The following is a 26484-nucleotide window of genomic DNA, read 5'->3' on the forward strand; positions in this document are numbered from 1 at the left end:
GGAGCCTTCCAGGCTGTGGGAAAGTAAGTAGCGGGCAGGGAAATCTGGGTGCAACCACCAGGGGTTGGAAACACATGAGCACCCTCCCTAGCTAAGGGCTTCTTCTCCACTGATGGGCCCCATCCTTCAGCGCACCCTCTCTCAACCCCCATGCTGCCCCTGGGTCCCTGCTGTGCCCACCCAGGACTGTGTCCACCTTGGGACTCGGGCCAACAGTGGGCTCCGGAAGGAGGCAGCAGCTGCAGATGCTGGGTGGAGTCGTGGGGTCCGGCAGGTCTGAGCCCACACCACCGCCCTGATTTCTAAATTAGAACGCTGCCCCATCACATCCTTGCCCTTCTCAGCAGCCTATCAGTGTCCACCACGTGCTTTCGAATTTGAAGGCAGCTGAGGAAAAGTGCGATAAACTGGTTTGGTTTTGGTTTTAGTGAAAGGAGGGAAGCAACCTCCCAAGTTTGGGGAACACGTGGTGGTCACCGGCAGGGCCATGCCTGGCCAGGCGGTGAGAGGGCTACTCCGCCAGCCTGGGGGGCAGGGCTGCCTGTTCCCATGCACCGGAGGGCTTGGGGGTCGTGGCCTGGAAGTGAGCAGTTTCCTTAAGGCTATTTTGTGGGCTCCTCTTCAAATCCCAGTGAGCACGGAAAGAAAACAGGCCCTGGACGCAGCAGCGAGCAGATTCTTTACTCTGTCCGATTACACGCCATCGCCCACCCCGTGGGGACCAGCATCCGCTTCTGTCCCTTCTCCCAGGGGACGGTTAATACAAACAAAAATAGTTCTCTACAAAACCGCTTCCAGCCCTCCAAACCTGCCTTCCTAGCCCTCCCCGGCAGCGAGTTCCCGGTCACCAGGCCTCTCTCGGGTCTGGCGGGTTGCGAAGGAAAACCAAGAAAAGAATATAAAAGAGAAGTCAGCGACTGGAGCTGTAGGCAACTGGAGAGGTGGAGTTCCGCTGGCCGATGGCAAGCCAGGGACAGGCGCAGGGGTGTGCGCAACAGTCGTGTGTCCCTGGGGTGCGCGGCATTTCTCCCCACCCCTCGTCTCACCGCCAGCAAAAATAAACATAAAAAAAGGAAAGGGGTGCTGGAAATAGAAAAACTAAGACCAAAATTGCAGACCGCCGGGGCCAGGGCCCCACGGCGCCCCCTGCTGCAGTGCTGGGCGAGGGGAGGTGCCGCGGCGAGGCCGGGAGGAGGGCGGGGGGTTCTGCTGAGTAGCACCTGGGAGCAGCTCGGGCCGCCCCTTCTCGCCGCCCGGCCCCTGGCCCCGGCAGGCCGCCCGGCGCGGGGTCCTCGGCGGCTCAGCAGCCCAGGCGGGCGGCCAGACCCAGCAGCAGCAGGCAGCCGAGCAGGGTGGCGGGGCGCGGCGCGGCCCCGGGCGCGCGGTCGCAGTCCAGGCCGCCGCCGTCGTCCGCGGGGGCGCAGCGGGGCTGCTCGCAGCGCAGGCCGGTGTAGCCGCGCGGGCAGGCGCAGCGCTGGTTCTGCAAGCAGGTGCCGCCGTTCTGGCAGAGCAGCTGGTCGTCGTCGCACACGTTGGCTGCGGGCGGTGGAGCAGTTACTTGGGTGGTGGCCCGGTCCCCTCCCCCCAGGAGCCCCACGTGCCCCTCGGGGCGCGGCCTGGGCCAGGGGGATGTTGGAGGCTCAGGGCGCACTCGACACGTGCCCTCGGGGGAGTAGCAGCGACAGGGGGCCCGGGCCCCTGCCTCCCTCCGCGGCTGCCCTGGCTCTGTCCCGCTCCCGGGCACGCGCCCTCCCACCCTCTCGCCGTGGCTGACGCCGGGTCTCCACCAGGCCACTTCCTCGGACAGCCTCGCTCCCTCGCTCCTCCGGCCGGCCAACTCCAGCCAACCCCCAGCTCCCTTCCCAAGCCACCCAGCTCCACCTCTCCCGTGATTCCCACCTGCGCCCGACCCCGGCCCGTCGCACAGGCCCGCCCCGCCCGCTGGCCCCGACTCAGGCCACCCCCGTGAAACCTCCTTCCCGCGGGGGCCCCTACCCTGGCAGCATCAGCTCCCCGGCACCCCGCCCCCCCAGCACAAGGCCCCGCCCCTCGCCCCGCCCCCCGGCCCCACCCCACTCACGGTAGCAGCCCTGGCGCCAGTAGTGCGTGGGCAGGCAGTCGTCGCACTTGGGCCCCGCCGCGCCCTCACGGCACTCGCAGAAGCCGGTCTCGTTGCACCGATCATGCACCGAGCCAATCTGGTTGCAGTTACACTCTGGACGGACAGGTGCACCGGGTGTGGTCAGGGCGACTTGCGGACCAGGACCCCGCCCCGCCCGGCCCCTCATTCCTCCCAGCCCGGCTCCGCACTGCCCGAGGATACTCCCCACGCCCTGTCCGAGCCCGTGGCGGGCGGAGGGTGGGAGCTGCCGGGAGCGTCCACATGGCGAGGGAAGACCGACCGCTTCCCCGGCATTCCGTCTCCTCCCCCTGGCCTGGCACTGTGCCTGCGAAGGCCCTTTCCCGCTCTGGGTCTCAGTCTCTGCGTCTGTGACTGGGGTGGGCGCTGATCCATCTCAGCTCTAAAGAGCCGCGACTGACTGGTGGGAGGAGCCTCATCAGAGGCCCAGGGGCCTGTGTCCCTGGGGGCTGGGGGGGGGGGGGTCCTCACCTACAGCTCTTTTCCAGGGCGGGTGGAGGAACAGCCCCAGGGGCCTCCAGTCTCCCCCAGCTGCTCCCCAGCTGGTTTCCTGGGGCCTCTGCTCTCTGGGAGGGGGCAAATGCCCCCACTCTGGGACTTCTTGAAGCCCAGTGCTAGGCCCGAGGTTTAAGGCAGACAGATGCTGGGGGACGAGAGGAGCCTCTAATCGGGTCCAGAGGCCTTGCCCTGTCCCTGCAGCTGGCCGGTGTGACATCAGCGGCACAATTCTATTTGGATCACTTTAGAGTTGATGGAATTATCTGAAAGCCTCTGCTGTGATTCAAACGGACAGATCCGGCTTTGTGGGCAGCCCCCCTCTCCCAAGCCGGAGCGGGCCTGGGGGAGGGGCAGTGCGGTCGGGGGGGGGGGGGGGGGGGTGAGCACCAGGGCTGAGACTTGGCCTCTCCTGCAGACAGGGGCAGGGTGGTGGGCAGTCCTTCCAGGCTGGTGGGTGTTGGTTGGGGGCATGGCTTTGGTTTTTTGGGATGACCTGTCTCTGCCCAGGCTCAGGGTCCCCAAAGCCAGTTCTGGAGCAGAGTTTGAAAAAAGCAGACCAGGGGTCCACGGGGGGGTGGAGGCACTTTGTAAGCTGGGCTCTGCTTATAAAGCATTTGAAGAATTGCATCTGAGAAATCTGTGGCTTTGGCCACAGAAAGGGGTTCAAACCTTTGATCCGATCCACCTCCTGATTTTACAAACAAGCTGGGCCCCAGAAGGGAAGTGCCCACAGGCGCAGCAAGGGGGCGTCAGACCAGCCCCAGCCCCCGCGCCCCCAGGACAGATTCTGGAGGCTCCCTTCTTGGACGAGGCTGAAGCGGGGCCGTCCGCAGCCGCGGGCTCACCGATGCACACGTTCTCGTCGTCCAGCTCGGCCGAGCCGTTGCGGTAGAAGCCCAGCCGGCAGTGCTGGCAGTGCTGGCCTCGCGTGTTGTGCTTGCAGCTGACGCAGGTCACCACGTTGAGGAAGTCGATGTAGCTGCAGCGGTTGGAGTGGCCGTAGCACTCGCAGTCTGGGCCGAGCCGAGAAACACGGCGGGTCAGCGGGTCGGGACGGGGGCCCCCTGCCGCCCCTCCCCCGCGCTTCCAGGGAAACTGAGCGCCAGGACCCGCCCCGGGCCGTGCGGGGTGTAGGACCTGGCACGGGGCCTGGGCCTCCATAACTTCGACAGCATTTGGGGAGAGACAGGCCGGCTTTGGGCCCGGAGGAGAGCCAGTGTGGGCTTAGCTCACGAATTCCCACCTGGCCCCGTGGCTGGGCCCCGGGGAGGGCTAGTGGGCAGCACCTGCTGGGTGCCAAGCGAGGTGCTCTTAGCAGGGATGCCCGAGGGATGCCAGGGTGATTAGAAATGATTCATGCAGGGAGGGCAGTGCCTGGGTTCACGGCGCTCACGCTGTGTCCCCACACTCAGTGAAGGGAGGTACATGCACCCTGGATGGATGGAAAGGGCCAGAAGCTTCCTCCCTGTGCTGCTTTGGAAGATGGTTGGAAGGTAAAACACCACCTGCAGGCCCTTAGAAGCCTGAGCTGTTCTGCCAATTTGATTGACACCAGAGGGCCCGCTGGCTTTGCTGCCCCCTAGTCCCAGCCCAGCTTGGGACTCTAACTGGGGGCAGCCCTCTCCGCACCACCACACTGTCTCCTCCAGCCTCCATCGCTCCAGGGACGGAGCCAGTCCTGGGACGGAGCCAGTCCTGGGACCGCCTGGGGCAAGGCCCTGAGGAGGGGAGGCAGATTCCATGACCTCATGAAGGGTTGGGGTTTGGTAAGGAGGGTCACCTTCCCTGATGCAAGAGGAGGGGCCCTTTCTTAGTGACCCTCCTATGGGACTCAACACCCCCCTGAGTAAGAAAGCGGATGTGGCTACCCCTGAACAAGGAAGGATGCTGATATCATCTTTGTGTCTCCAGAGGACCCACCTTCCCTTCTGTGATGGAAGAGGGAGGGATGACCAGGGGTCAGGGGTCAAGGGGATGGGAGACCCTGGAGAAAGGAGCCCCTGGAGAGATGCGCCCAGGAGGAGATGGGCCTCCTGCACCTGCCCCCCTCACCTTATTTTTCCAAGGACAAGAAGGCAGGCACCCTCCAAGTGTCCCAAGGAGCAGTGTCGGTGACCCCTGTGTCCCAGACCTTGCTTCAACCCAGGCGAGCCCCTGGGAGTTGGGACAGGCTATTTCTGGCAGCTGCTCCGCCGCCCGGGGCTGCCCACTGTGCTCTGACTCACCCCCGCTCCCCACTCCCCTGGGAAGAGAGGGCTGGAGGGAAGAGGCTCCGTTTCACCTTGACCCAGCTAGTCCGGGGTTTCTGAGCCCGGTGCGGGCACTCCATCCCGCATCGCTTTCCCGCGGAGGTGTTGGGGGAGGCTGGCCCGGCCCTGGGCCTTCCCCTTACCTTGGAATTCTTCAGCAGGCATCCCTTGAGATGTGGGCCTGAGCTGGAAAGGTTTGGAGGCCGGGGCCGGGGCAGCGGCGAAGGTGCCCGCAGCTTGGAGAGATGAGAAACAACTCCTCCTTCAGCCACAGGGCAGCTGCCCAGGGCAGGCTGTCAGGGCCCAGGATGCGCCTGGCAAAGGCTCCCAAGGAGCCCTGCACGCTCGGGGCAGTTCCGCACCTGCTGAGACTCTAGGTGACGGAGCTCACGGAGCCGGCCCTCCCTTGGTCCCCCTGGGAGACCAGCTGTTCCCCTGCTGGACTCGTCCTCCCAAATCACTCCTCTGCCCCAGCACCCTGCGGCGCACAGGCCCTCTGCTGAAGCCGGGCAGTCTGTGTGTGATTAAAACCAGCGCTCTCTCTTGCTGTCCTGCCCCCAACTCCCGAGCGTGCCTCGTCCTGAGCCTGGCATTCAGCCTTTGGCTTCTCCCTCCCTCTCAGAAGCCATCTCCCTGCCCCAGCCAAAGCGAGTCCTTTCCCATCCATGATTCCCATGAGCACAGACTGTCCAGAACCCACCCCACGTTTGTGGGTGAGCCTGCCGGGAGCATCATCCCCTCAGCTTCCCCCTGGGAGCCTGGTGCCCCAGCCAGTCCAGGGCAGGGCAGTGATGGCTCTAGCCGACTCTGTGTACATCACCTAAGAGGATGCCAGGCTCAGGGGCCCCCATGTTGCTGGGAGTGACCTGCAGACCCTCCCTCACTGACTGTGGTTCCAGCTCTGGACATCCTGCCAGCAGAGGGCGCTCAGAGCCCTGCTCACTGCCCAGCGCTGGTGCTGGAGGGGAATCGGTTGGAGGGGTGGAGGGTCGGGTTCTGCCTCAGGGGCACGAGCGATTCATGTCCAGGGCACAGGTGAGTTGGAACGCGGATGGCTTCCCTTCTCGGAGACGCTGCAGGTCCTGTGTGCCTCCCGTGTGTGTCAGGCTATGGCTACAAGCCAGCGTGCCTCCTGCTGTCAGAACGGGGCTCTGGGCCTGGTACCAGGGCCTCCTCTAACCAGCACATCTCCCCCTTTGTCAGGGGGGCTGCTCACTGCCAACCCACCGCCAAGTCTGCCCACAGGTCCTCTGCCTGGACCGAGCCTGCTGTCATCTGCTCAGAGCCGCCGGCAGGCAGCCCCCTGACACAGCTCCATGGCTGCCCCAGAGAGGCCTCTCCGCGCCTGCGCTGGGCTCTGAAGCCCTGGGGGGTGCGGGGGGTTGGTGATGTCACACTGACCCTACCTAGGTGAGAGTTAGGTGCGGGGTGGGGACAGCTCCAAGGCCCCTCCCCTCAGCCCCCCCCCCCCGCCCCAGATCCCCACTTCGTATACCTGCTGCCTCCACTAAGGGGGTGCCCGTGGGTCTAAGAAGTAGATTCCCCCCATACCTTCTGCACGGGAGGACACCTGGGGCCAGGGGGGGCTCTCCCCTGGGGGGGCTGCTGTCGATGGCCTGTTCCACTCTTGGGGGAAAAAGAGAAGAAACAAAGTCATGCAAGGGGGTGGGGCTGGGGTGTCCTGGGGCCACTGAGGACCGCACCCCACTGGCCCTCATCAGAAACAGCACTGTAAGAGGCGGCTCTGTCTACACTGACCGGCAGGACGGGTCCAGCTCCAGGAGGCGGTGTCTACCATTGCAGCCTGCAGCCGGCACGTGTGGCCGAAGGGGGGGGGGGCGCGCTCCGTGCCTGTGGCTGCATTCTTCCGGCGTGCGGGCTCCGGGTTTGGGAACTCTTCCACCCGCCCTGTGGTCCCGTCCCCACCGAAGGAGAGTCAGATCGAGTCTGTACCTGGGCCCAGACCTGTCTGTGCTGAAGTCTCTGGCTAATGGCTCTAAGGGACATGTGTTCTGGCCAAGACATCCAACGTGTCCAGAGGGTCCTTGAAGGCGTCCTGTCCAACCCAACGCAGGGACAGCACGTCCTCCAGCATCCGGCCTGCCTGCTCGGCCACCACCTTTCCCTCTGACCCCTGGTTCAGGCTCATGCACACCAGGGACCCCAGTGTAAGTCAAGTCCCAAATGCCACAGACCAACGGGACACAGCGGCAGAAGCAGCGGCTGGCGGAGTCAGGGCCTTGCTGTGTGCCGAATTTCAAAGGCAGACCCAGAGGGACCCGGGAGAAATCGGATCTTTTTGCTTCTAAAGGGATTATGCAGGATGCTGGTTGGGGGGAGAGAAAGAAAATCTACCAGTGAGAAGTGCGGGGGACGGTCCAGCTGGGAGACGGGAGCCTTCGGACGTCAAAGTGACATTACTCTGGTGTCCAAGGAGGAGCCGAGGCCTGGGCCCCAACTCAAGGGCTTAATTAGAGCCGCACTAAAACCTGCCTGAGGGCTTTGGCGCCTCCCTCCCACTCCCCCTGGGGGACAGGCTGAGGTGGGGAGCGGCCTTCTCGCCAGGCAGCCCCTGCAGACAGCCTGACTGGCAGGAGGGAGAAGCATCTGGGCCAGAGTCCACAGGCCCAGCTGGCCTCGGGCCAGAGAGCCCGAAGCACCTGTGCGGAGGCGCCTGGAGAGACTCGGGACCTTTCTGGGGACTGGGGTCTGGGGGCAGAACAGGCCCCGCAGGGCTCTCCAGGGACAGGGACGTGCGGGAAGAACGTTCTCGAAGGGGCCTGTGTTGTGCCAAGACCAGGCGGAGGCCCTGCCTCTTCCCTCGGAATCCGGGAGCTGTGCAGGCCAGGTCTGAGGGCGGCAGCACCTCACAGCCCCAGAGGCCTCTGGGCAATAGCGCCCGGAGTCAGCAGCCCCAAGTTCGAGTCCTGCGCAAGTGCATTGGTAATCCTGTTACCTGCTCCTCTGCCTTCTGCCTTCGCACAGCTTCCTGAAGGTACATCTACACACCCTGAAATGCAGCTGCCTCTTCCCACCCTGTCCTGGGGACGGGACAGCGACCCGTCGCCCAGCTCTGAGCCCAGGAGCCGTCTCCACCAGCGGCAGCGGCTGTGGTTCTTAGAGGGGCTCCAGGCACACTGGGGGCCCAGGCAGGGGCTTCAGCTGCTAAAGAGGAATGACGACCCCGAAACGCAGGCCCCTCAGGTCACTGGCTGTCGCCCTGGAACCACCTTCTCCTGGCGCCGGACTCAGGACGCGAAGCCGACCGCGACCTCACTGGACGCTCCAGCCTCCTCCCACTCAGACCTCACTGCCCTGGCCCCCGACCCCCGACTCCCAGCCTCGCCGTTCGCCCTGCGCCCTGCACCCTGCACCCTGCACCTGTCAGCTCACCGCCCTGGCCCCCGACCCCCGACTCCCAGCCTCGCCGTTCGCCCTGCGCCCTGCACCCTGCACCCTGCACCTGTCAGCTCACCGCCCTGGTCCCCGACCCCCGACTCCCAGCCTTGCCCTGCACCCTGCACCCTGCACCTGTCAGCTCACCGCCCTGGCCCCCGACCCCCGACTCCCAGCCTCGCCGTTCGCCCTGCGCCCTGCACCCTGCACCCTGCACCTGTCAGCTCACCGCCCTGGCCCCCGACCCCCTGACTCCCAGCCTCGCCGTTCGCCCTGCACCCTGCGCCCTGCACCCTGCACCTGTCAGCTCACCGCCCTGGCCCCCGACCCCCGACTCCCAGCCTCGCCGTTCACCCTGCACCCTGCACCCTGCACCTGTCAGCTCACCGCCCTGGCCCCCGACCCCCGACTCCCAGCCTCGCCGTTCGCCCTGCGCCCTGCACCCTGCACCCTGCACCTGTCAGCTCACCGCCCTGGCCCCCGACCCCCGACTCCCAGCCTCGCCGTTCGCCCTGTGCCCTGCACCCTGCACCCTGCACCTGTCAGCTCACCGCCCTGGCCCCCGACCCCCGACTCCCAGCCTCGCCGTTCACCCTGCACCCTGCACCCTGCACCCTGCACCTGTCAGCTCACCGCCCTGGCCCCCGACCCCCGACTCCCAGCCTCGCCGTTCGCCCTGCACCCTGCACCCTGCACCTGTCAGCTCACTGCCCTGGCCCCCGACCCCCGACTCCCAGCCTCGCCGTTCACCCTGCACCCTGCACCCTGCACCCTGCACCTGTCAGCTCACCGCCCTGGCCCCCGACCCCCGACTCCCAGCCTCGCCGTTCGCCCTGCACCCTGCACCCTGCACCTGTCAGCTCACCGCCCTGGCCCCCGACCCCCGACTCCCAGCCTCGCCGTTCGCCCTGCGCCCTGCGCCCTGCGCCCTGCACCTGTCAGCTCACCGCCCTGGCCCCCGACCCCCGACGCCCAGCCTCGCCGTTCGCCCTGCACCCTGCACCCTGCACCTGTCAGCTCACTGCCCTGGCCCCCGACCCCCGACTCCCAGCCTTGCCGTTCACCCTGCACCCTGCACCCTGCACCCTGCGCCCTGCACCCTGCACCCTGCACCGAGTCAGCCGCAGCTGAGAAAATGGAGCCAAGGGTCCTCGGGGTGCGTGTGTGTGTGAGCATCTGCCTCCCACCCAGACAGACCACTGTGACCACCGCGTACAGACGGACACAACACCCACCAGTTTGTTCCCGTCTGCCCTTCACTGGCTCAGTGAAAACAGCAGAGATCTCAGGTGGCCGGGCCAACTTCTCTCAACCCCACAGTGACTCCGTCCTCCACCCCAGATGATTCCCGGCCAAGAGCCTCCCTGAAGTCCTCGACTCCCCTGGCCAGCCCCGCCTCCTGCCAATGCTCCCGTGGAGGAGGGAGGAGAAGGACAGGCTGTGGTGGGCCACCCCTGGGTCCCTGGCACCCTCTGGGAAGGAGGGGCCCTCTAGGTCCCCCAGTACCTACAGAGGGCAGTCTGGCGAGACCCAGGTGAGACCAGAGGGCCATCCCAGCACCCCACGGCCCGCGCACAGACCAGTCCTGCCTTCAGAGGAAGTAAGACTCTGTCTTCAGGTGAGCATGCTGCCCTCCTGGGCACCCTGTCCTTTGGCTAAGCTGGCCTTGGTGCCTTGGGTGGGGGCAGGAGGAAGATTCCAGGACCGAAGGGAGCCCTGAAGCCCCTGGCTGGGGCCGTGGCAGGTGAGTCCTGCAGGGTCCCAGCGCTCCCTAAGGCCAAGCCCCGGCCCTCCCAGGGCTGATGCCCCACAGCCTCACCAACACCACAGACAGAGGCGGGGACTCGGCAGCGCGGGAAAGGCGGGCACCTGGCACCCACCTGGGCTGTGGGGTGCGGGGGCCATGAGGGCCAGAGCAGTGGATGTGGAGGGGCAACAGTGACTGGCCCCCTCATGGCCACAGTGAGCACACGAGCTGTGGGAACAGGGTCTTTCTGGGATCTGCTGAGACGTGAGAAGCGAAAGAGGGTGGGGGAGTTGGAGGCTGGGGGTCACTCAGAGAAGCAACTTAGGACCCCGTGAGTGGACCCGAGGCCCCTCCAGACCCAGCTCCCCCTGGCGCCCTCTCCGCCCACTGGCGTCCCCGCAGGGAGCAGTCCAGATCAGGGCTGACCCCAGAGAGCCCCGGTGGAAGGAGACGGTGCCCCCCAAAAGCACCTCTGAGGTCGGGGTCTCCCAGCGCTGGCTGGAGGCGCGCTCAGAGCAGATGGCAGGGCCCGCCCAGGTGCGAGGTTCAATGAGATGCTCCCTCTGCCCACCTGTGAGCACGGGGTCTGCGGGGCACGCATGCCCCCCACCCCACCCCACCCCCGCCTTCCTCCGGGAGCTCTGGGACGCTCCTGTCCCTCCGGGGGCCTGCCTGCTCTGGGCCCAGGCTCACTGCCCAGCCTCGCCAGAGCTCCCGTCAGGCCGGGGGGTTCTGCTGCTGGCTGGGAAGAAGGTGGCCCCCACTCTTGTCTGGCTGACCCAGGGGTCATGGGGACCTTTCCAAAGCAGCACTGACCAAGAAGCGGGAGGGAAGTGAAGGTGGGGTGCACCCCAGCAAAGTGGGGCAGGAAGGGCTGTGAGATGGACCAGGCGCAGTCGGGGGGGGGCACCCCAGGGCCCAGCAGGCGGGAGAGCCCACTCCTTTCCTGCTCTTCCCGGACATGCAGAGAGGCTGTCACCGACCCCAGGGGGGGCCAGGTGTGTACTTACTGCCAACGGCGGAGCCTGCAGCTGCACCTGTGGGAGAGAGGGTCACAGCATGGTGGCCAGAGAAGCAAGGACCCAGGCCACCTCCTCCCTCAGCGGGCGTGGGGGAGCAGGGCAGGGGAGGGGCCCTTCCCGTCACCGGCGGTTCTGAACCCTCACTGTGCCCATTTTGCAGATGGAGAAACTGAGTCTCAGGGCCAGGACTTGTCCTATCAGGGACCTGCCCATAAGTGGCTGCTCATGGGCCTCTCTCATCCGACTTCAGACTGTCGGTCCCCTGGCGCAGGACAAGGGGCTGGAGCGATGTCGTCAGAGAACACAGTGTCACAGCCGTGGGGCCAGACAGGTTCGCTGGAGATCCAATGGGAGTCACCGCCAGAGAGGCCCTGGTGTGAGCTCCCATCTGGGGAAAGGGAGGGACGGCCCAGGAACACTGGGAACACTGTAGTGGCCGCCGGTGGTGTGCTCGGCCCTGCCCCGCCCGAGCCCTTCAGTCCTCACAACCACCCCACGGGGCCGTGCGGGGCCTGACTCCACAGGTGAGGACGCAGGCCCAGGGAGCAATGGCCCGTCCACAGCTGTGCGTGCGTGTCTGTGCCGGGGCTGAGGGCCCAGGGTCACGGTTTGACCGGGGTCTCATGGTACCCGCGGGAGAACGGTCACAGTCCCAGGAGGGGGAGCCGGGGCCTCAGCTTCCCTCCAGGTGTTCCGTGAGAATGAGGATACGCTTATCACCCCGGAGGCCCTGGGGACACTGGTGTGGGCAGGGGATGCCCACTCCGGGTGACAGGGAGGCCTGGGGGACACGCCCTCCTTCCTTAAGGGGGCGCTGGTCAGAGCCTGAGCCCAGGGAAAGCCTGGCACACCCAGGGAGGCTGTGTGGAGAGACGGGGTGGGGGGCAGGCACAGAGGGGCAAAGTGACCTCTAAACTGGGCCTCAAGGGTGAGGGAGGTGGTCAGGTGAGTGTCACAGGGCAAGGGGTGTGTCCTGAGCCACAGGGACACTTGGGGAGGGCGGGCGCTGGGATTCAGTGGGGACGCGGTGGGCGGTGCGGGGGGACGCGGTGGGAGGTACGGGGGGACGCGGTGGGAGGTATGGGGGGACGCGGTGGGAAGTACGTGGGGGGACGCGGTGGGAAGTGCGAGGGGGGACGCGGTGGGAGGTGCGTGGGGGGACGCGGTGGGAGGTATAGAGGGGACGCGGTGGGAGGTGCGTGGGGGACGCGGTGGGAGGTGCGTGGGGGGACGCGGTGGGAGGTGCGTGGGGGGATGAGCTCACAGGGCCTCGGAAGGGGGCTTGACTGGTAAGGATTTTACCCTGAGGGCGCGGGGTGGGGGCAGCACAGGTCCGGAGCCATGAACACCCCATGAGGAAGGGCAGGGGCAGGAGGGGCAGAGGGGCCCTGCGGGAGGAGGTGGCAGGTGGGGCTGTAGTCGAGGGTGACCCCCAGACTTGCAGCTCGGGCCTCTGGGTGTGGGTGACACTTGCTAAGGTGGGGAAGGGGAGAAGGCCGGTCGACCCAGAGAAGGCGGGCGGGGAGGAAGCCGCAGGCCTTGGACAGGTGCACCACACTTCCTGGGAACCGTGGGGGAGCGGGAGCCGGCACCCCAACAAGGACGCTTCAGCTGCCTGCAGGACTGACCGAGGGGAGGAGGTGTCAGGAGAAAGGCCTGGCCCTGCAGACAGAAGGCCTGACCTGCTGGGGCCCGGGGGCCCTGGAGGATCCTTCTGGAAGGAGGCTGGGCACAGAGAGGAGAGGGCAGGGCGGGGAGGGGAGGCCAGCAGGCAGGCACACTCCAGTGAGGCTGCCATCAGAGAGAAGTGACAGGGACTGATGGATGGTTCAGCCACAAAGAGAGGGGGACGGGCACCTGGGGAGGCGGGAGCGAGGGGCCAGCCCATCAGCGCCCAGAGTTCTCTGCGCCTTTGAAGGCCAGGAGAGCTGAGGAGTCACCGCTTCAAAGGCCTGTCACACAGCCCGCCCAGCACACACGACACGCCTGTCACGACCTCACTGTGAGGCTTTGATCAGCCTCACGCCACATCCGTCTTCCCCAGGGGCTGGGGCGCCGCTGCAGGGGCTCCTGCCGGTACCCAGGCGGCGGGCGGCTGTCCGGGTGCCCGCGGCCACTGCCCAGCCCTGGCTTTGGCATCGGGCCTGGTGACGGGCCTGGAGACCCAGGAGGGCGCTGAGGGTGCTGGGCCTCAGTTTGCCTGTCCAGAGAATGGGGCAATAATAACCATCCCACCAGCGGGGTTGTGGCGAGGGGCTGAGTGAGAAGCTGTGCTGAGAGCACAGATGTCAGACACCAGAGAAACCACTCGGCGTGTCTGGAAGAGCCCCCAGGGCCAGCCGGGCCCCTCTGCCCTGCAGCTTGGAGCGCCCTGGGAGACACCGTGGACTGTGCTGGGCCCCCGTGAGTGGGGGTGTTCATGATGCAGGGCCACGTGCTGCACCCCGGGATTGCTTCCCTGACAGGAAGGCCGTGGGCAGGATCGGGGCACAGAGGACTGGGCGGCCTCACAGGACTCCTCTGCACAGGGGTGATGGGGACGACTTCCAGGGCGGCTCTGAGGCTGGAGGGCTGCTGACCAGGCAGCACGTGCCGTAAACACCCATGAACACTGGTTAGAAGGGGCGGTGCTCATCAGTCAGCTGGGTGAGGGCCCACCCTCTGCCCTGACACCAGCCTTCGGGGTCGAGAAGGGCACGAGAGCAGGGATGATGCTGAGCAGCTTGCCTTGGGCCCCCCACCGAGCCCGACAGCCAACTGGGTTTTGGGAGAACACAGGTGTCCTAGAGGGTCTGATTACAAGGCCTGGCGCTTGGGACCCACGTAACAAGGGGTGTGGGTGTGTGCGTGTGCATGTTTGTGAGTACATGTTTATGTGTGTGCATGTGTGCTCAGATGTGTTTGCATGTGTCTGTGTGCACGTCTGCTTGTGTCTGTATGTGCACATTTGAGCATATGTATGTGTGCACGCATGTGTGCGTGTGCTTGTGTGTGTGTGCATGCGTGTGAGTGATCCAGAACTCCGGGGTGGAAGGGTGGGGAGACCAGGGCCCGGCCGCCCCGCTGTACGTACACGCGTTGGCAGAGCCGTGGGGCAGCGGCAGGTAGGAGCCGGCGCGCCAGGACCGGGTGCGGAAGTTCTTCCGGCACTTGCCGCAGTCGGGGCCGGTGGTGTTGTGCTCGCACGCGCACTGCAGGCTGCCCTCGTGCACCGAGCACAGGTTGGCGTGCAGGTTACACTTGCACCTGCAGGGACACGAAGAGTCAGCCGGCTCCTGGCAGGCCGCCTGGGGGCACCGAGAGCCCAGTGGCCCCGCCAGGATCCTCCTTCAGGACGAACGCTGCCCGACTCCCCCCCGTCCGGGGAACGTCACCGCAGCCCGGCCCAGGACCAAGGCGCCCCGGGACTCACGCGGCAGGTCTGCTCTCCTTGATCGTGGTTCCGAGGGTTTCCTACGTCTCAGGTGGGGCGGGTGACGGGATGCTTTGTCCCAGATGCTGTATTTTTAGCAACCCAGCTCTGACCACCTTTGCTCTAGACTAAGGGGGTTGACAGGTAGCAAGAGCTGCTCCCAGCCCCTTGTTGTGTAGCTGAGGACCTACCTGGCCCAGGTGGCACTTCTGCTGGTAGCCATGGCCACGCCCATGCCCTTGAGAGCAGAGAGAACCCCTCAACTCATCCACACGTGTATTATTCGTTCGTTCATTCATTCATTCATTCATTCATTCATTCACTCATAGGCAACTCATTATTCTGAAAACCAGTAAATAAAGGGAAAGAATCGAGCATTTGTCCTGCCTGTCCTGTATAAACAGCACCTCTGGGTAACCAAGAGTTGGGGGGGGTGTCTTTTATGAAAACATTCCAGCAAATAACTGAAGAGGGACGGACAGACTGAGAAGGTTGCCCTTTCGCAGCCCCACTGGATGAGAGGCTCTAGGCTGAGTATCAACAGCCTGGAACAGCACAGAGAGACGACAGAGACCAGCTTCCCTGCAGAGACGCCCCCTTCCCCGGAAGCAGTCTCATCAAAACAAACTGAACTTGAATCTGATCAGGATTCGGATCCAGCTACGAATTTACAGGAAACAGGGAGGACAGAGAAACACACTAGGTAACACCAGGGGGACGCAGTCAGCAAAATCCCGATGGAGGGAACCCCGGGATGCCAGCCTGTTTCTTCGACAGATGGACTGCAAGGGGCAGAATCTCCCTGAGGGAGGAGGGACCTAGACGGAGGGAAAGCCCAGGACACACCAACCAGCTGCAGGGTGTGGACCTCATCTGGATCTTCACTGAAACCATCTCTAAACTCACATAAAACAAACGGGATGCATATCCATGAGACGGCTGGGCATTTGAACGCTGACCCTATTTGATGAATTAAATGAACGTCTATTGGGTGGTATTTAAAAGTCCTTATATTTTGGAGATGCACACGGAAACATTTACAGACGAAACGTCTGATGTCTGGGGTCTGCTTCGGGGAACACCGGAAGAGAGGATGTGGACAGGGGTGGGGATGAAACAAGAAAGGCCAAGAGCCGGTGACTGCTGGAGCGGGGGGACAGTGTCCTGTGGCAGGTTCCATTTTCGTAGGCACGTTGGAAATCTTCCAGTATGAGGAGTCAGAGAGAGAGAATGCTTTATATTCTCTGACGGGAAGATAGCCAAGATATATTGTCAATATTAGGAGAAAGCAAATTGAAGGATAACTTGTTTAATAGAATCCTATTTTTATTAAATTACGCAAAGGAAAAACTTAGAGGGCGCCCGTCACGCGCCGGGCTCTGAGCTGGGGACAGTGCGCGGACACTCCGCCACGCAGACGGGTCCCTGCGCGGATGCAGTGGAGGGTCTAGCGGGGAGATGATTTAAGAAGTCAGTGATTGGGGGAGGGTGGACGGGATGCACACAGGAGTTTGAGGGCAGTGGAGCGATCCGTATGACCTGTCGTGGCGGGGACACGGCATCCGGCACGTGTCCAAGCCCACAGAACATCACACCAAGAGGGAAGCCGACTGTCAGCTGTGGACGTCAGCGGACAGTAACGTCTCAGGGTTGCTTCAGCAACGGGAACAGGTGTGCCGGCCCCGCCAGGCGTCGCAAAAGGGCGGCTGCGCGAGGCAGGCTGTTAGGAACTTTCCGTACAATCTGCCCCCTTTCCTGCCCACCCAAAACCTAGAAAGTAATAGACTCCACGGAAAAGCAGCCATCATGCATGTCTGTCCCTGATGTCGCCTGCTACAGGTCAGTGGTTACAGGTGCTCGACGTCACACAAGGGAGAAGTTGGGGGGTCCTGGGTCACAGGGGAGCAGCACAGGCTCCAGGAGGAACAGCCTGAAGTGAAGACCTGGAAGAGGATCAAGAGTCACTCAGGTGAGGCGGGGAGAACCTTCTGGAAGGACTGAGACCTAGAACACAGAGCTCAACCTCCGAGGTCCGGGAGAACCCAGAGGCTGGGGCCCTGACCAGCTGGAGGCATGGCCACTCCATGGGGACAGGTGTGTCTGGGCGACAAGAGCCAGGGCAGGGAGGTCTGGCTGACAGCAGGGGACAGTGGCCTGGACTCGGATGGAGTCGCCCACGGTCTCCAGTGGTGCCTGGCAGGTGTGTTCCCCCTCACCAGGCCTTTCTTCTCCAACCAGACACGTCCCTTTCTCTTCACCCCGAACCTCCCACTGGGCGGAGGGGTGCGTTCCGTCTCCAGCCTCGCCGCACACACGTTTCAGTCCTGCCTTCCCTCCCGCTTGGTCATCCAGCCCTGCCAGACCTTCAGCTCCGCTCTGCCCTTTGTCTCCACCCGACTGGAGCCCCCTGGGATCGCGGGGCCGCCTTCCGGGCAGGGATCCCGGCGGGAGCCTGGGTACCGCTCAGAGTTAGCCGCTGCCTCTGGCTTCAGCATCCCCAGGGACTTTCTCTCTGGCCTCCAATTATCCCGCAGATGGTCAAGGAAATGAGGATGTCTGTGCTGTGGATGTTATGGAGATATTAAGTGTTATGTTGTCAAAGACCGTTTCAAGCCATGGACTAGGTCCGTAGTGCCACACGTACCCGGTGCCCACTGTGTGCCAACCGTGTCTCCTTCGGTCCTCTGGCGGCCGCAAGACTGGTCCGGTTCTTGCTTCCGTTTTACAGATGAGGAGACCGAGCCTTGGGGAGGTTAAGTATCTTGCCCATAGTCACAGGGCTGCCCCAAAAGGGACTGGGCCTCAGAGACAGCCGAGTCCGAGTCCCAGAGGCTAACAGGACAGTGTGCCCATCGCAGAAAGCTGGGTACTGTTGTACAGCGTGTAGGATGCAGTCGAATCTCTTACAGTGCTGCGGACTGAACTGTGTCCCCCAAATTCATGTGTAGAAGCCCTACCGTCCAACATGGCTGCCTTTGGACAGGGGGCCTTTGGAGAGGTGCCGGAGGTTAAATGAGGTCATCAGGGCGGGGCCCCATAAGAAGAGCCCCCCTGCACCACGTGAGCCCCTGAGAAGGTGGCCAGTCAGGACAGGGGCCTCACCAGAGCCACCCGCCCGCACCTGGACCTCGGACGCCCCTCCAGCACTGGGCGAGAATACCCCGGCCTGAGCCCCGCGGTCCGTGGCGCCCCGTTTCGGCAGCCTGAGCCGACTAGCACACGTCACTTCCGATTATGTTTAGAATACACATCTCTGTACACAAAACACCAACGGAAAACACACCTGGTGTTCCTCTGGTTGTCTTAGGAAGGGAGATGGGGCATACATGGTTTTTCTTTTCTTCTTTGTCACTTTGCATGTTCTCTACCTTCTGTGTAGTGAGCAGCTATTAGTTCTTCGAGCAGATCCAAGTGCTATTTAAACATGCAGTCGGGCCCGGGTGGGGCGGCGGCTGGTCCCTGAGCTCGCCACAACTTCCCTCCCAGGAGGACAGGGTCCCTCAGGCCTGGCGGGGCGGGTGCTCCTTGGAGACCGTGATACATGCCTTCTACTACTGGTGACTCTCAAGTCCCAGGTCCAAGGATGGACCCAGCTGCCCCTACAGCCCGGACACTGACCCTGTCGCGGTTTCACTACAACACAGAACCGCAACAGGAGGCTGTGGGAAGCTGGCCCACTATTTCTCTGGAGCCCAGTCCACAGCCACACACACAGACACCGTGGGCCTCTCTGCCCGGCTCTGGGAAAGGCACGAGGGGGGTGGCCAGGTACCCGTCGGCGCTGGGGACTCTTCCTGCAGGGGACCCCGGGAGGATCCTGTGCTCAAACCTACCGGCCTACATACATGATGCGCTCTTCGTGCCCTCTCACCCTGCCCCTGGCCCCGCACCCAGCAGCACAGTGCACACTAGCATGTTAAAGGCTCTGACAAGTCCTGCGGGAACGAAGTCTGTCTGACTTTGTCTAACAAAAGTTTGTTTACAAAATGTATTTGACCTCAGAAGGTGCTCCCCCCTTTCGATTCTTATTTAACGTCCCCCTGCGCTAGCTGGAGAGGGACCAGCTGTGTGGGACCAGCAACGTGCTCCCGGCCTCTGGCCTGAGGCCAGGGCATCCTCAGCGATCAGCTACGTGAAGAGAAGACCGCCGCCTCAGCTTCGGGTGGCGACGCTGACCGTGGCTTGTTAAAAATGCGAAAAGACCAGAGGACTCAGAGAAGCACATTGCAGTGACAGCGGCGGCGAGTCTCGGATGTCAGAGCTGGGCAGGCCTCATGGCAGGTCAGGGAGAAGCCTGCCCAAGGTCACGTGGTTGGTTATTCCTGACCCAAACCCAGATGTCCCTCCCGGCCCCTGCTGCCCCACCGCAAGCTGGCCAGCCCGTCCACCAACCCCATCTCCCCAGGGTGTCTTGGCTTCTGCGCCCTCCCTGGCTGAGTCCCGGAATGAGCACGGCGCCCCTCTACCAAGGAGATGGGCAGTCCCCTGTGGGCAGGGCTGCGGGAGGAGCCCACAGTGTGGGGAAGCCTCACAGGGCTGGCACAGAAACAGAACCCAGTGCTTCTGTGTCTTCTTGACTTTGGCAGGAAGCTCTGGGTGATGCTGCGTGTGTGTGTGTGTGTGCGTGTGTGTGTGTCTGCGCGCACGCATGCATGGCGCTTGTCCGTTCTGGGTCTCTCTGTGCCCCTCCACATCTCTTCCTCTCTCTCCCATTCTGTCCAGTATCTGTTCTGATCTTACTTCCCTCTGGACCTTTGCACATGCCGTCTCCTTCCCCGGAAAACGCTGCCAGGCTCCACCCCTGCTCCTACGCTGATCTCTGCAGGGGGTGTCAGGTTAAAGGCCAGGATCGGCCCTGCCACACTCCCCTCCCCCAGCACCCAGTGGACCCCCGTCTCCCCAGGCGCGCGCGTGACCGGCGGAGCAGGCGTGAGCGAGAAAGCGGCTCGACGGTGACCAAGCGCTTTTGAACACACAGCATTTCTTTTAAGTGACAAACTCATCAAACCTGGGACGTTATTACCTAGGTGAGGCCAAAATTTATAAGTATATTAATTTAATTATTGAATGAGTAAGTGATCCGAGATACCCTCACAGGAAAGAATGAAGTTAGAGCCCGCCTCACAGCAGGAACAAAAGCAGACTCAGTGGGTCAGAGACCTCTACCTAAGAGCTAAAGCGAGAAACTCTGAGAAGGAAACACGGGGGAATCATGACCGTGGTTTAAGCAGGGCGTCCCAAACACAGGGCGTCCCAAACACAGGCAACAGAAGGAGAAACAGACAAACTGCACTTCATCAAACGTAAGTACTTTTGTGTTACAGAGAACACCAGCAAGAAAGCAAAAAGACAGCCCACCGAGTAGGAGAAGGGTTTTGCAGACTGCATCTCTGATAAGAGATTTATATCTATCATATGAATATGAATTCATCGCATGAATATACGATGAACTCTTACAACTCAATAAGAAAGACAAAGAACTCAATTTTTTTTAATGGGGAAAGAATCTGAATAGACATTTCTCCAAAGAAGGAACTCAAATGGCCAAGGAGCTTGTGAAAAGATGCTCCCCACCATTAATCCTCCGGGAAATGGACATCAGAGTCCCACTGCACACCCCTGGGTGGCTGAGATTAAAAACACAGGCAATGGCAGGTAATAAGTGGGAAGCAGCCTGGCAGTTCCTCAACAGGTGAACCTTAGAATTGTCGTAGGCCCAGCAACTCCACGCCTAGGTGTCTACCCAAGAGAAATGCAAACATACATCCACAGGAAAACTTGTACATAAACCCAAGTGTTATGCATAATAGCCAAAAGGTAGAAATGACCTAAATGTCCATCAACAGAAAACCAAAATGTGGTATATCCACACAATGGAATATTACTCAGCCATAAAAAAAGAACGAAGAACTGACACACAATGACATCAACCAACCATGAAAACAACATGCGGAGTGACAGGAGCCAGACGCAGAAGGCCACGTGATGTGTGACCCCAGTGATGTGGGGGAGAATGCATCAAGACAGGAAGCATTTCAATGGTTGCCAGGGGCTGGGGGGAGGGGCAGGAGGGTGATGGCCAAGGGGAGCGAGTTGCTTTCTGGGGTGACAAAATGTTCTCTAGTTACTGTGGTGAGTACACTGAAGGCACACTGAACCGTGCACTTCAAATATGCAAATTCTGCCTGGCTGGTGTGGCTCAGTGGTTGAGTGTCGACCCATGCACCAAGGGGTCACGAGTTTGATTCCTGGTCAGGGCACATGCCCAGGTTGTGGGCCCAACCCCCAGAGGGGGGCATGCAGGAGGTGGCCAATCGATGTTCTCTCTCATCAATGTTTCTATCTCTCTCCCTCTCCCTTCCTCCCTCTCTAAAATCAATAAAGAAAAAAAAGTAAGCCCTGGCCAGTTTGCTCAGTGGTTAGAGCGTTGGCCTGCGGTCCCGAGAGACCCGGATTCGGTTCCTGCTAAGGGCGCGTACCTCGGTTGCAGTTTGTCCCTGGCCCTGGTTGGGTCGTGCGGGTGGCAACCACTCACTGTGTCCCTTTCACGTCGATGTTTCTCTCTCTCTCTCTCTCTCTCTCTCTCTCTCTCTCCCATTCTATCTATCCCATGAACAAAAAATGGCAAAATGTCCTCGGGTGAGGATAAGAAAAAAATTAAATGTGCAAATTCTATGGTATGTGAATATCTCAGTGAAGTTGTTCAGTAAACAACACACACATAGAGGTTGGGGGGTCTGTGAGGGTTACCCGAAGGACTGGAGCCGGAACCGGCTTGGCCGCGATGTCTGGCCCCACACGCTCAGAGGCTTGCTCACCGTCCGAGCAAACCTGTGGCGCTGGACCCAGAGAACGGCTGCGGGCAAACAGGCAGACTCGAGGCACATCCTGAACCTCCCACCGTGACCCACGGCCCTTCACAGCACCTGTGGAAGACACGCGTCATCACCGCCACTGCGGAGATGGGGAAACCAAGTCCTGGGGAGAGACGTAAGCCGCCCGAGGTCCCCCGTCTGGTCAGGGCAGAGCCAGGACTTGTCTTCACCACCGGGTGGCCGGGTGCCCCTGCGACCCACCAGGCAGGCATCCGCCGCGCTGTCACTGGGCAGGGCCTCCGCGGGCTCCCAGTGCCCTCGGCTATGTGGCCCTGCACAAGGCCTTAACCAATCCGAGCCTCAGTCTTCACACCTGAAAAGTGGGCAGCAATGGTCCTGCTTCCACGGGGGGTTGACACAGGATCAGCGACATTGGTCGTTCAGAACGAGGGAATGAACGGATGGGTGGAGCCCACACACGCAGGGTTGGGACGAGCCAGAGCCTCTGCTGAAAGACGGGAGCCCTGGCCCTGGGTCCCGCTCGCCTGGGATGTTCTGCCACTGACCGACCTGAGGAGAACCGCTGGGCTCGCCTCGGCCTCAGCCTCCCGGTCTGTGAACCGGGGATGGCGCAGGCACCGCCGCACAGCTGCTCTAAGGAGCAAGTGGGATCCGGCCAGGGCAGCGCCGGCTCCGTGCGGGTGAGCGCTGGGCAGAGGTCAGGGCCCTGGCCGTCCATGCGTCATCGGCCCTTCATCGAGGTCCTGCGAGGGGTGTCGCTGTCATCTCCTTCTTACAGACCAGGCAATGAGGCACAGAGGCGTTAAGTAAGTTGCTCAAGGCCACACCGCTGGTGACCCCCAGTTTAGGAGGCAGGCAGCTGGGCGGCGGCTTGGGGAGTCTCCAGACAGACCCAGCTCAGAGAAGTCCAACCAGCCCACACTTCCCCGGTACAGGCGGATCCTTCCCTCCCTCGGGCTGCTCTCCTTCGGTGATTCTCCCATCCGGAGGCGCTGGGGAGGTGGAACAGAGAACAGAAGGAAGCCGGCGTATCCACACAGACTGGGGACTCGCGTGAACAGGTCTGGGCGACGCGCGTTGTGAATGGGATCCCCGTGAGTGCCCAGAAGCACCTCTTCCCATTTCACAGGTGAGGGTGCAGATTCTGGTTAGGTCAAGGGCAATAACACCCCCGGTCTCTGGCTGGAGGAGGCGGGATTTGAACCCAGGAATGTCGGTGTGAGGGTTGGACCTCATGGCCACTCCACCACCCCCAGCACTCGCCGTGTGTGGGCTCCGTGTGGGTGATGACGACCAGGGAGGGGCACCGAGGCAGACCCTCCGGTGCCTGCCGCCCGGCCCTGCTGGCCAATCCTGACGCCCCGCCTTGGCCAGGAAATGCAGCCACAGAGGAAAGAGGCCCCCTTCCCACCTTCTCCAGCAACAGCTTCTGCCCCGTCCAGACCTGGGTGGGTGGTCCAGACTCCTGGCTGCACCTCCAGCCCAAATGGTTCCCCTGCATCCACGGCTCAATTTTCCCAAGGAATTGCTTTCTGAATCTGACCTTCGAGAGCCATCAATCTCAGCAGAAAACCACCACCTGAGCCGCCCGAGCCGCCCGAGCCCGCAACACAGCACTCTCGGCCCATCCATCAGGAAGCATTATTTAATAATGAACAGAGGGACAGTGTGGGCCAGCGGCCCACGGGCCTGCTGTCCCCTTCCCACCCCACCCGTCCAGAATCCATGCCTTTAACTCTTTAGAAGGCAGCAGTCTCTCCGTGGGGCGGGGGTGCTGAGCCAGCAGCCAGATTCTTGCAGGCCCTGCTACCGATTTGCTGGGTGACCTTGAGCAAGTCCTTCTCTGGGTCTCAGACCTTTCGTTGGCAAACGGGAAGGGCTAACCGGTCTCCTAGATCTTCACCTTGTTATCTGCTTGCTTGGCTGCCTCCCGCACTGCCTGGCGCACAGCGGGCTCTCGGTGTCTGACATGAGCCCAGAAGCCTTTGCAGCATCGAGCACAGAGCAGCTGCTCAGTTAAAGGCCAGTCAGAGCCGCTGGACTGGAGCAGCATGTGGTGGCCGGTGGCCAGGCTCAGGGGCTTTGTCTTCTGGTCTGCAGAATGGGGAATGGGCTGTAGGGGGAGGAGCTGGGCTTACGTGGGGCGTGCGCCACAGGGGCTGGCCCGCGGCGACCCCTCCGGAAGCGCCAGCTGCTGTTCTCGTATAGTAATGGCCAGTGAGCGTCACAGGTGGGACGGGGGGTCCCTAGAAAGAAGGTTGGCCTTGCCCTGCGACCGGCCCCAAGGGACATGTCCTCTCATCCCCAGCAGCACCCAACGCAGACATGACTGACATGTTCCCCAGGCCCCTGGGGACCCCCACAAGGGGGACACACTCATTTCCCCATGGTAGTCACGCCTCCTGTCGCTATGGTTACCAGATTTAGCAAATAAAAATATAGGGCCTTGGACCGTGGCTTAGTTGGTAAGAATGGCATCCGATACGCCAAGGTTTCGGGTTCGACCCCTGGTCAGGGCACACACAAGAATCAACCAATGAATGCGTAAATAAGTGGAACAACAAATCAATGTCTCTCTCTCATCCTTCCTCTCTCGCTCTCTGAAATCAGTTAAAGGATATATATATATATATATACACACACACACACACACACACACACACACACATACACATAGGATGCCTTGCTAAATTTGAGTTTCAGGTAAACAACCAATAATGTTTTTGTATAAATATATCCCCTGAGACATAATAAAAAGATTATTTGTTCTTTATCTAAAATACAATGTTCAATGCACCCTGCATTTTCTCTGGCAGCACCACCTGCTCACACACATGGCTGAGCCTGCCCCCTGACCTCTCTCGAGGCCTGGCATGGGGGCACCCATTCCCCACAGGAAGCCGGCCCTGCTGCTGCCCGCCGGACAGATGGCCTCAGCCACCGGCTCTGATAAGTCCCTTTCTCTCAAACTGATGAGTCCTTAACGAGCCCCAGGAGACCACGCCAGTTCGGGGGCAGTGCCAGGCCTCACCTCCAGGGCAAAGCAGTCCCAGACACCCCAAGTTCATGAGGAACTCGCTCTGCCTCTGCCTGGGGGCAACTGGCCCGCTGACTTCACCCCGTCCTGTCCATCGGCCGGGCCCGGCGGGGTGCCCGGCAGACACACGAAGCGGCCGTCAGGATGGCAGGGGCACCAGCAGGTGCCGGGCCGGAGTGTGCCAGGCTCTGCGGGGAGGGGCCGGCGGTGCCCAGGAGCTGCCGGCAGGAGCGCCATCTGGACACGGGCCTGGCACCATCGCTCCGTGACAATCGTGAGCTGAGCCCTTCCCTCCTGATGGTGAGAGGAGCAAGGTGTTTGGAGAGCCTCCCAGACCGCGGGCGGAGGGATGTAGGTCAGCTCGGGCTGCTGGAGGGAGTGATGTCACCGGCTCCTTGGGGGAACCAGGGAAGCAGGGAGTTAGGGTGAGCGGGAGCCAGTGCCAGAGCTGGGCAGGGAGAGGGGGCCAGGGCAGGCTCCCCTCTGAGGTCCAACAATGCCAGGATTTCAGGGCACTGGCAGCGAGCCCTCAGGCATGGGGTGCATGGGGGTGCCGGGGAGAGCCCCGAGCCCTGGGGTCTTGGTGACTGACCGGCTCTGCCGGGTGGCTGCCGGCTCACTGGTGGAGCAGAGGGAGGGCGGGGGCACTAGCACGAAGAAACACAGGGCTGATGGACAGCTTGCACTGCAAGGCCTGAGACCCCAAGGCGGGGGCGGAGGACAGGTGCAGGGTCCGGAGGCCTGCGTCCCCCCGCGCAACCTGGCTTTCCCAGGGTAATGTGGATGGATGCCGGCTGGCGCTCCTCCTGCAATGTAATTAGACCGGCAATTGAGTTCATTGGCCAAATCAAATTCGGGCGGCTGTGCGAAGTCCTTTTATATTAAGTGCTTTAACATATATCACCTCCTCCAGTCACTGCTAAATCCGATTACCCGTGACCAAGCCAGAGGCAGCTTCCCTGGGAACGGGAGACAGCGGATGGAGGGGACCGGCGGCTTCCAGGGCACGGCTGGGGGGACATGGTGGAGGTGACCAGGTTGGCCGACTGAAGCAGAATCCCTTCTTTCCCCACGTGAGGCCCCAGCCCCCTGGAGGGAAGGGCGGGCCCAGGTGCCCGGCGCAGTCGCGGGGTGGTGTGGGCCGCGAGGGGTGGGTGCTAGCAGGCCCAGCTGAGCTCTCCTCCCGCCTCGCAGCGTCTGTGTCCAGGCCCTGTCTTCTCTGGACAGTCACTGGCAGTGAGACTCACTTGGTCATGTACATTCATCTGTTCATGAACGCAGGGGGCAGGTACACCGCCTGCCCACCTGGTCTGGGCGCTGGCCTCGCGGGGTGACCGAGCTAGAGCCTGGGGCAGGGGACTAGGTGGCCGGGCGGCGTGGCTACCGCGGGGAGGACAGCGCTGAAGGCCAGAGAAGGGGACGGGTGGTTCCCAGGTCTGCAGCCTTCGGGAGCCCCAGAGAACCACTGTCAGAGCCCAGCCCTGGGGGTCAGGAGTTTGCAGACAGGAGGTCTGGGGAGGGCTGGCTGCGTTCCAGGCAGAAGGAACAGTCCAGAGGCAAGTCGGGGGGACCCAGTGCAGGTGGGGGGAGCCCGTGGTCCACGTGAGTGGAGTGACAGGGTGTAGACTTGATTCTGAGGTCAACGGGGAGCCACTGAAGGTCCCACGCAGCACAGTGACACTGTTTGCGTTTGGGAGAAAAATCCTCCGCATGGAAGGGACAGGACAGAAGGGAGAGGGGCCGGCAAGGTCCTGAGGCCTGTGCGCCCCTCCCTGGGTGGGGTCCTCGCTGGAAACCTGCTCAGGCTGAGATGGGGTGGGGGTGGGGCGGAACCAGAGGTGGGCGTTTCCCCACAGGGTGGAGCCAGGTCTGCAGGATCCCAGACACCCAACCGGCGATGACAAGGGGAGAAGCAGCAAAACGCCCCAAGGTCAAGGCCCTGGCTGACCTGGGCTGCTGTGGGGGCCTTGGTGCACCTTGTGGGTTGGATCTGGGGGCAGAGGAAGTGGAGTCGCTCGCGCTTGTGTGTGTGTGTGTGTGTGTGTGTGTGTGTGTGTGTGGCCTGCAGGGGGCACATGTAGGGAGAGTCTGTGAGTCTCAGACAGGCTCCCTCTGTGGAGGGGTGGAGGGGTGAAGGGGTCAGGGGG

General features: G+C 62.4%; 1 protein-coding gene across 4 annotated transcripts in view; it reads right to left on the reverse strand.

Moving 5' to 3' along the window:
* Nucleotides 1-1300: 1300 nt before the first annotated feature.
* Nucleotides 1301-26484, reverse strand: part of NTNG2 (netrin G2) — a 63735-nt gene continuing 38551 nt past the window's right edge. For 3 of the 4 annotated variants that reach the window (XM_036261256.1, XM_036261254.1, XM_036261255.1), the window contains 7 exons: nucleotides 14126-14298; nucleotides 11041-11067; nucleotides 6439-6513; nucleotides 5031-5123; nucleotides 3484-3651; nucleotides 2081-2215; nucleotides 1301-1536 (listed from right to left, as the gene is read on the reverse strand). In XM_036261256.1, the coding sequence (XP_036117149.1) occupies nucleotides 1301-1536; nucleotides 2081-2215; nucleotides 3484-3651; nucleotides 5031-5123; nucleotides 6439-6513; nucleotides 11041-11067; nucleotides 14126-14298 (907 nt within the window). The remainder of the gene's footprint in view (nucleotides 1537-2080; nucleotides 2216-3483; nucleotides 3652-5030; nucleotides 5124-6438; nucleotides 6514-11040; nucleotides 11068-14125; nucleotides 14299-26484) is intronic. The other variant, XM_036261257.1, reaches the window with a different exon arrangement.

Source organism: Molossus molossus, unplaced genomic scaffold (assembly GCF_014108415.1).
Source record: "Molossus molossus isolate mMolMol1 unplaced genomic scaffold, mMolMol1.p scaffold_m16_p_14, whole genome shotgun sequence".
Classification (NCBI taxonomy): domain Eukaryota; kingdom Metazoa; phylum Chordata; class Mammalia; order Chiroptera; family Molossidae; genus Molossus; species Molossus molossus.